At 44.1% G+C, this 10173-nt stretch overlaps 1 protein-coding gene across 1 annotated transcript; it reads left to right on the forward strand.

The window, feature by feature from the left end:
* The first annotated feature begins 350 nt into the window (after positions 1–350).
* On the forward strand, positions 351–9910 carry LOC136648195 (potassium channel subfamily K member 16-like). Its single transcript, XM_066624255.1, has 5 exons — positions 351–545; positions 2328–2448; positions 6208–6374; positions 7896–8064; positions 9654–9910. Exons 1-5 carry the CDS (start codon positions 351–353, stop codon positions 9908–9910), a joined length of 909 nt encoding a protein of 302 aa, XP_066480352.1.
* The last annotated feature ends 263 nt before the right edge of the window (positions 9911–10173 follow it).

Here is a 10173-nt window from a genome sequence, read left to right on the forward strand (position 1 = left end):
GTCTTTATAACAGCCTTTGTCCTATGACCCAGCAATTTCTCAGCTCTTTAACTCAACGGGGAATGACTAGCAACTGCTATCATGTATGTACGTAATAAACATCTGACAGTCTTCCCTGAGAAGGGAGCAAAGAGATATTTTGTGTCATTCGGGAAATCCCTAAACTGCTATTAACTCTGAGAAAGGATTAAAAAAAAAAAGTTCCTGTAAATATCTGGGAAGGTTGAGATCCCACAGGAAATGGAGGCTGTGCAGTTAGGATGGTACGCTCTGGCTCTGACAAATAAGGATTGTTTACTAGCTGATCTGCATCCCTTCCAGCTTTGCGCTCCGTTCCCACACAGACCACCATGATCCGTGGAAGACTGCAAACCTGCATGCTGATCTCTGGCTACTTTGCTTACCTCCTGGTGGGTGCTTTCATATTCCAAGTTCTGGAATGGGAGGTTGAGATAAAACCACAAGACAGACTCAATCGGCTGAAAGAGGATTTCCTGAAGAACTTCACATCTCTCAGCCCTGCGGAGGTCGAGGTTTTTGTACAGGTAAGGCAGCACCGCAGCAAGAATGGAGCTGGGATTCACCCAAGTCTTCACCCGTAAAACTTTGTTCCAGACAGCTGTAGAATTTAATCTATGGAACTCCTTGCCATGGGATGTGGTGATGGCATCTGGCCTAGATACCTTTAAAAGGGGATTGGACAAATTTCTGGAGGAAAAATGCATCATGGGTTACAAATGCAAATGTGTACGTGCAACCTGATTTCAGAAATGGGCTATGCTGGATGCAAGGGAGGGCACCCGGATACAGGTCTCTTGTTGTCTTGTGTGCTCCCTGGGGCATTTGGTGGACCACTGTGAGATATGGGAAGCTGGACTAGATGGGCCTATGGCCTGATCCAGCAGGGCTGTTCTTATGTTTCAGTTTCAGTTCTGTGACCAAATATTTTTATGTTCTGTTAAACTAAGGAATAACATGTAGAAATCAGGCAAATTTCTCTATAGGTTTTATTTGGCAAGTGTATTTTGAGCATGAAATCAAGGCTTCTTTGATTATGTTTATTTCATTGAAATATTTTCCCCATCATATCACAAAGATTTAGGGTGAATTAATTCAATGGTAAGGCATTGGAATTTCACAATTACACTCATAAGTGCTATATAAACAGTTGATTAGTACTATTATTGATCTGTTTGTCACCCTTACAATTTAGGTGCCTACCCAGAAGAAGGAAGATGTGAGGGCAAATCAGAAGAGCCTAACTTTGCCCAAAGTTGTAGGGCAGTGGTTCCTAAACCTTTTCAACTGCTGGCTCCTGTGACTTAATGGGCCACGGGGCTGAGGCTCTCGATTAAGGCTACAATCCTGTACGTTGTATAGGGCGGCAGATTTTTTACAAGAATTCCGTGTCTCCTGGTTGGTTTCCACGACTCCACGGGGAACCATGGCTCTTAGTTCTAGGGGGAACTCCCCAACAAACCCTGGATGAGGGTTGCGCATACGAATTGACCTAAGACAACTAGGAATCACTTTGTTAATGGTGGGGGGGGGCATTTAGCATGGTTTACTAGCCGAGCCCACAGGGTAGGGAGAGAAGAGTGTCTTGACTGAGAGAAACTGCAAATCACTGTTCCTTAATAACTTGAGAGCTGCCAAGCAACCGTAGGAAAGCTGTCCCAACGGAAGGGCCCATGTGATGTGGGTGGCACCACCTTACTTGCCGGTTCCATGGGGTTTGGAGCCCCATGTGGGAGGATAGCTACTTGAGAGCAATTCTAAATGGAGCAGCGGTGGGTCAGAAGAAGGCTGAAACTCTCCCTTTCCTTATGATCTAACTTGTTTCCACGACTCCACTTCAAAACAGTCTTGCGACTCGATTCCCAGGGTTCTGTGCAATGCACATTTATGCATGCTTACTGGGGGAGAGACTTGTGGAGGGGCACAAAATGATCAGAACGACAAGTGAGACTTGTCGCTTAGCAGCAGAATGGAAGTCAGACTTAGCAGCTTGTCGTCTTGTCGGCTTAGCAGCAGAATGGAAGTCAGGAAGCAGCTGAGTGCGAGAAAAGGGGAACACAGGTTGGGAAAAGGGAAGCTTAGCAGGGGAAAGAATGTAGGCCAATGGGGAGTCATCAGGACTCTGACTCCTTCTTTTCCGTACCTTGCACAACTTTGGAGACTTGGCAAGCGCATGGTCCCCTAAGGGAGACCAAAACAGGGCTACCCCCAAGACTGAGGATTTGGTTAAGAGCATATTATGATTGTCAGTGAATAGCTGTTTCCTAGTGCTGAAGAATTCAAAGTGTGAACTTTGCCTTCAATTACAGAATCTGATGGAAGCAATTAGGATGGGAATCTATCCAAGAGGAAACGAGTTTCCCACCAAGCACAGCAACTGGGATTTCAGCAACTCCTTCTTCTTTGTGGGCTCCATGTTGGCCACTATCGGTAATGCGTCTCCTCTAAATTAATGGAAACTAGAGCACCACTGTAAGGGCCTATCCAGTTTTTCAGTGCTGGTGCAGCTGTGCCAATGGGGGCATACACTGCATCCTTTGGTGGGGAGCCAATCACAGAGGCCTCCTCAAAGTATGGGAACATACCTTACCTTGGGTCTGCATTGCAATTGCACTGGCGCTGGAAAGTTGGATAGGATTGGGCCCTAAGTCAGGAGAACCAGATAAAACCAGATTCTTCTGTCCACAAGGCACCCATCACCCTACACATATCAGTTTCTTCCATACTGTTGTCTTCTTGCTGGCCAAGAAAGATACCTTCAATCATTGACTACACTGATAACAGACTTGATTTTTCCTCTTTTTCATTCCTCTATAGTTTGGCACACTATAAATCATTCTCATGAGTGTTATAAGATGATAAGAGATGGGGGGAAGAGGAGAATAAATCCATTAACAGGAAATCATTCTAAAATGCCACCTTAATTCATATATGAACAGAGGCTGCCTTTGCCTAATCAAAAACGAATTGCTGCTCTTTTTCATTACAATGACACCACAAGACATTCGTTTTATATGCTCGAAGTCATCTGGGTTTTATAAAAATAAAAGATGCTGAAAATGCATACTTTGAAGTGTTGCAGGAATAAAAAATTTCCCAAATCTTAAACAACGATGAAAGTTGTTTCAATGCAAGTTAAGGGCACATATTATTATTTCTTGCATATCACAGCTGCCAGTTCATTAGCTGGACTTGGTGTTAGTTACTAGTCAGGCCCCACCCAGGGGCCTTGGACGTCGTAATGTATTTATGTATAATGTGTGCCGAACCAAGCAGGGTAGCTTTTTGAATTTGACCGCATAGTAATTTTGTCAATATTCAGATGCTTTAAATGCAGTTCAAGCTTCTTTGGGACTGCAGCCAGTGTACCAATTACCACTGGGGTAACCACTGCTGGTTTGCACCATAATCTTTGGATTTCAATTTTTAAATCCTGATATTTACTAATTTTTGCATGCTCATTTTCATCAATCCTTCTATTGCCAGTTATTGCTACGCTGATAATGGTCACTTAATTTTTTTCTATTACTGTAATACCTGGTGTATTACGCACAAAAACTTTATCAGTTTTTATTTGAAAAAATTATTTTATTTTATTTTTATTTGAACATCTCACAAGATCTTGATTTTCTCATTTTCTGGTCATTGCTCCCACCAATTATTAACTGTTTCAATGTTGTAATTCCAGTGGATCACTGGAGCCACCGTATTATGTCTAGATTTATAATCAGTCTGTGCAATCTTCTTGCAGGAATTAAGTATATGGTCAACTGTTTCTTTGGCTTCTTTGCACAACCTGCACTTTGCATCATTGGATGATTTCTCAATTCTGGCCTTTATTGTATTTGCTTTAATAACCTGCTCTTGGTCTGCTAATATTAATGATTCTGTTTCTTTCTTCCTAAGAACAGCCCCACTGGATCAGGCCATAGGCCCATCTAGTCCAGCTTCCTGGATCTCACAGTGGCCCCACCAAATGCCCCAGGGAGCATACCTGATAACAAGAGACCTGCATCCTGGTGCCCTCCCCTGCATCTGACATAGCCCATTTCTAAAATCAGGAGGTTGCACATGCACATCATGGCTTGTAACCCGTAAGGGATTTTTCCTCCAGAAACTTGTCCAATCCCCTTTTAAAGGCATCCAGGCCAGATGCTGTCACCACATCCTGTGGCAAGGAGTTCCACAGACCAACCACACGCTGAGTAAAGAAACATTTTCTTTTGTCTGTCCTAACTCTCCCAACACTCAATTCAACTTCTTCAAGGTTCCAGATGTTAACCACAGCCAGGTTTTTTCATTACCTATTTTGTCTTTGATCTTTTCCATATATTGGCCATGCAGTACTTTATTGTGCCAGCTTTCAGTTCTTGTTTTTATAGCTTTTTTCTCCTGTTTAGTAAGTTTATATTCATTACTTCAATAACTGCTTGTTCCTGACTTTCTTTTACATATTATTATTATCATTATTAGCCATCACATTTGGATCTGGTTCTTTCTCCAAGAAGCCTGGGGGATGGTGGCTATATGATGCTTTCCCAATTTATTCTCAAAAAGAAGCCTGTGTAGTAGGTTCGGCTGGAAGACCATGACTGGCTGAAGACCAGCTGTAGTGCAACTCAATGCATGTTTACACAGAAGTTAGTCTCACTGAATTCAATGGGGCTGAATGTACTAAGGATTGCAAATTCAGTGGCTTTTACTGCCAAGAAGAGATTTGATCAGAAATCTCCGTAGACCATGGCAAATCTGAATCCAACGCTCTCGGCAGAAACTTGTGCACTCAATGAGACTAACAGTCCTGAGCTGCCTGGTATGAAAGGCTGCTGTAGCATGGAAAATGGCTGCTGTGGTAAGGAGAGTAGCCCTGCAATGGGGTTACTCAACTCTGTGAGGGCTCTTTAGCCAGCACAGAGGAAAGGTGTCTCATGTCAGGCTGTAAGGCCTGACACAGGGCTCTGGATTCGGCAAAGTAGAGTTCTGCCAGTCCCACCCCCTCCCAAACTGCTCCCTCCCCGTCACACCTCCTCCCCGCCCTCCCCCCGCCTTCCCCACACCCCCATTTACTTCTCCGTCGCCCAGCGCTTTGAGCAGAACACCTGGTGGCGGTCCACTGGCCAGTGCTGGGCCAGCTCCAGTGCCGGCCTCTCGCTAATGGTCACAGGTATGCCTTATGGCACGTTTGTGACAGTGCACACCGGTGGTAAGCCGGTGGTTATTCATCTGGATCATGCCCTTACTCCATAGCAAGCCTGCGTAGGATTGCAGCTTCTTATCTACTATGCAGCTTCTTATCTACTATGCACTAGTTTTTCTACACTAGCTACTAAATGAAATCATGCATTCTTTACCCTGGATGCATCTCTTCCCCGTATGTCATCACGTGAAGAATGGGTGGGAGAATCCACCTCTTGAGCGCTGAATCTTTCTGACTGCAAATACAAGGAGGTGATTCAAGTGTGTGAAGGCAGAGAGCAATTGCTTACTGTTTATATTGTAAATTATAGCTTTAAACGTTATTTTTGGCTCTGAAAACCACTTTGGGTGCCCTTTGGGGAGAAAAGCTGGGCGCAAAAGGAGGAAATAAATAGACTTTGAATGTCTGCCATAAAGAGACAGCCACATACGTCCCAAGAACTGAGCTTGTCCAAGTCTCATATGTGATAAACAGCCTCAGCTGTGAGTTTGACACAGCCCAGGCTGGTTTTTTTGGCTCTGTCCACTTGCATACTTGGAATGCTAGAGAGTATTTTTTTAAATAATTGTTGCCCCCAATTATTTCTTGGGTGCCTGTTAAAGCTTCATGAGATCTGAGCCCAAACCAACATTGTCTGGTTCTTAAACTATGTGGGAGAGGGTGCTTATTTCAGCTGCATACGCTAATGTTGGGGGAGAATTGAGCGTGAATGCATCTGAAGGAGTGCAGGAAGTCTTCAAGAGAAAAATTCTGATGACTGAAATATGAAAGTACAGCTGCCGAGATTGACTATGGATACTAAAGTTCAGCCAAGTTAACAATGAGTCAAGGAGCAAGACAGGCAATCTGGGCACCCCTCTCCTTAACTGCTCCCTCACCCTGCAATGTGGTTGGGATCCTATTTTGTAACTCACTTAGGATAGCGAGGGATTGGTTGCTGCTACCTAGCCGCTCGCTAGGATGTTCTTTATAACCTTTCCGTCTTTTGACAGGCTATGGAAATCTTGCTCCCAAAACAGCAGGCGGCCAGCTCTTTTGTGTGGTTTTTGCTCTCTTTGGAATCCCATTGAACATTGTCTTCTTGCACCATATTGGCAAGATCCTGTCGCTGCTGTGTGAAAGGCTCGCTAAATGCCTGTATGAGAGGGGAGTACAGAAGGTAATGTTGCTTTGCTTTCAGCGGCGTAGCTAGAGGGGGTGCAAAGCACTGTTTTGCAGGCGCCTGAATGTGCTGTACAAGTGGCCCCTTCCCCTTCCCTTTGGAGCCATTTTGGACGGTGGAACAAACTAAGGCATTTGCAAACTACCTCTCTGCATTCACCTCTGTTTTGCTCCCCCCATTTGGAATGGCTCTGAAGGGCAGGGTCTCCTTGTATGCCGCGGTTAGGCTCCCTGCAAAACTTAGTGTTTTGCACCTCCTCTAGCTACTCCACTGCTTGCTTTAATTCAGGGTTATCAGAAGCTGGGTCTCTCTTTGCTAGAGCAAGGACTTACTCCAACATATGATAAATTATGTGATGGTAGCCTAACACATGACTCAATCAAGCTGGACTTGCACAAGCTCCAGTTTGTATTTGCATGTCTGTCAGGCAGAGAGACTGCTCAATGGGCTTGGATGGGTAACTGCAGAATGGCAAGCTCTTTTGGGTTTAGAGTCACTTGGAAATTATCCCAGATCTTCTGAAACAAAAACAACAGGAAAAATCTCAGACCCTCTTTACAAGCCGATTTGAGATCCAGAAAATTTCCCCCTACTTAGGCCGCAATCCTAACCAATTTTCCAGCACAGGCATAAGGGCAATTCAATTCCAAAGTAAAGGAACAAACATTGCCTAACCTTGAGGAGGCCTCTGTGATTGCCCCCCAACTGCATGATGCAGCACATACCCCACTAGCACAGCTATGCCAGTGCTGGAAAGTTGGTAAGGACTGCGCGCTTAGTGTAATGGAGCTTGATTCTGCAACATATTTAATTGTACATCTATTTTGCAAATGCTACATATTTTAAATAATCAGGAAAGGGGGGAGGTGCAGAAATGCAGTCATAGGAGCTATATAATAGGGACAAGTAATTGCACTGGTATACCTGGAGGAGGGTCAGGGGCAAATACTCTGGGCAGCACTCTGCAGGGGGAGGGCTTTTCGGGCCTGAAATGGACCCTTTTTTGAGGGATTAGAAGGCCCTTTACGTGCAGGGGAAACTGCCTGCCGCCTCTCCGGCGCCCAGAAGGCTTTCTGAGGCCTTCAAAATGCTGAAAAAGGCACTTCCAGTTTTTTGCAAAAACTGGAAGATCTGTTTTCGAGCAGTGGGCATCTTTTTGTGGGCTTGTGCCCCTGGGCGGCACTGTGGCCAGGTCCACGATGGAGTAATTGTGCAGGTCACTGAATCTTCTGAACAATGGGAGCCCTGCCGGGAAACTCTTTGTTTTGAGCCTTCCCTACATGTTACTTTCATTGTCGCAGTTTCCACAAGGAGGACTAGAAACTTCCTTCTCTAAAATGATATTCTCAAGATACCAAATTCTGAACTTGCAGAGAATATAGACAGATGTGCAAGAACACATCACCCTAAACAATGAGGAACATTCTACAAACATTTATAGTTGCTGTTCACAGGCAGACCAAGATGACTTGGGCAGTTCTGTTATGTTCAACTTGCTATTTTTGCTTTTTCTTTCAGAAAAGAACTAGGTTTCTCACCCTTATGTTCTTCCTGCTGATGGGAATTTTAGTGTTCCTTTGTGCGCCATCAGTCATCTTTCAAGAGATGGAGGGCTGGACTTATAGTGAAGCAATTTATTTTGCTTTTATTACCCTCAGCACCATTGGCTTTGGAGATTATGTAATAGGTAAGGCTTGTGGTAAGAGTTTCCAAGCTGTACTTTATAGTTTCTCTAGATAGGATGATGGCCACTGTTTGTGAAGGCCATCATCCGATGCTCAGTTAAGAAACTTGGGTTTGGGATGGTTGAGCAAGTCAACTGAGCTCAGGTTTTGAAACTCAAGAGTTTTTGTTCTGAGTTAATAATAGATGTGAAGGAGAATGATTTTATTTATAGATTTGGAGAATGAAAAATTATAGCATTACTGATAAGGAAAAAGAACCTGGTTTGGGGACTCAGCAGCTCACATTCTGACGTTCAGTTTGGACGCAATGACAAATTATGGTTTGGAACTATGCAAACAAGTGTCAGGCTCATATCCTACCTGAATTCCAATTTCATGGCAAAATGTAGTTTATCATTACATCTGAACCAGGCAAACGATGGTTTGCACAGGCTACAGCTTCTTTGCTGTACAATTCTGAGTTGTACAAATTATAGTTTGCCTAGTTCAAATGTAATGACAAGCTAGTGTTGGGCACAAAATCAGAAGATAGGGAGGGTGGCAAGGAAGAAGGAAATGTGCCATCCTGACAAACCCATCCTAACAAACTTTCCAGTGCCAATGCAATGCAGCCCCAAGGTAAGAGAACAAGTCTGGCTGGAGCTCTGGCTCAGTTGGTAGAGCTGCCGCCTTGTATGCCTGAAGATCTGAGGCTGCCAGTTCGAAACAACCGGAAGTACCCAAGAACTGAGGACACGCTGATATACTGATGAGCTGACCCTCGGTGGCAGAGAGGAGTTGCCGTCAAGTGGAGCGTGGGAGGCGAAGGGCCAGAGAGAGGCCAGTCCAGGAAGGAATCCAGCTGGAATGAGGAGTTCTATGAAAGACTAGAACTAGTCAATTGTAAAAATCCCTACGGGGGTTTAGAACAGCCTGCCTATGTAAACCGCCTTGGATTAAAGTCCGAGGAGAAATCTGACGACCAAAGAAAGGCGGCATATAAATACCTATATAAATAAATAAATAAAGTCTTCCTTTACCTTGCGGAGGCCTCCATGACTGCCCACACCCTGCAAAATGCTGTTCATGCCCTGTTGGCATGGCTGTATTGGCGCTGGAAAGTTAGTTAGGATTGAACTGTGAGGCTTGTTCATGCAAGGCCAAATCATGGCTTGGTATTATTTCCAAACCAGTCTAGCTACTAAGGTACAGCTCTTTTTCCACCTCACCTGCTAGCATATGCCTACCCAGTGGTACAGCTAGAGGGGGTACAAAGCGCTAAGTTTTGTAGTGAACCTCACAATGGCGTACAAGGGCCCCCCAAAGCCATTCTGGGCTGCAAGAGCAAAATGGAGGCTCTGAAGGGGAGGGGCCCCTTGCACATCCTGGTGATTCTCCCTGCAAAACTTAGTGCTTTGCACCTCTTCTATCTATGCCACTATGTCTACCTACTGAGCGTGGAAGAGGTAGCCTGGTGAAAGGTGGTGTAAAAATCTTGGAAATAAATAAAACAAGATATTCAGTAAACTACACTGACCTTTTAAATCTTAACTGTGCCATCCTGTCGTCCGTCCCACTCCCCCACATGTGTTTCTTTTCCCCATGTACTCAGGGAGACAAGACAAGAAGAGCTATTTTCCTGGCTACCGAATTCTGGTAGCAATTTGGATTATTTTTGGATTGGCCTGGATAGCTCTACTGTTTAATTTGCTGACAACATTACTTGAAGATCCAGAGAAGAAACCCGTTCAGAAATTTCTCCAAGTCAAGGCAGATATGAGACATGAGACAAACACAGAAGGGTGTCCAACTGCTACATTTCCACTTGAAGATGATCCATTATTCCAACGAGAGGAGCAGAAAAATTAGTTATAGCAGCAAGAGGATGCCTTTTTTTTTTTAATGGTGTGTCATTAGAACTGATGGTTTCCTGAAAACTGACCATTATTTAAGTAACATAATGCAATAAATTGGAATAATATGAAATTTTCAGGACTTCTGAATGGAACAAAAAATTTTCTAACCTACTCCTTCAATTGTACAATTTTTATAAAGCTTATCTAGAATCCCAGATTTGAAAATTGAATGTACACATCAATCTGGAGGTAATTCCCACCGAATTTAATGAGACT

The sequence above is a fragment of the Tiliqua scincoides genome, chromosome 1 (assembly GCF_035046505.1).
Source record: "Tiliqua scincoides isolate rTilSci1 chromosome 1, rTilSci1.hap2, whole genome shotgun sequence".
NCBI classification, from domain to species: domain Eukaryota; kingdom Metazoa; phylum Chordata; class Lepidosauria; order Squamata; family Scincidae; genus Tiliqua; species Tiliqua scincoides.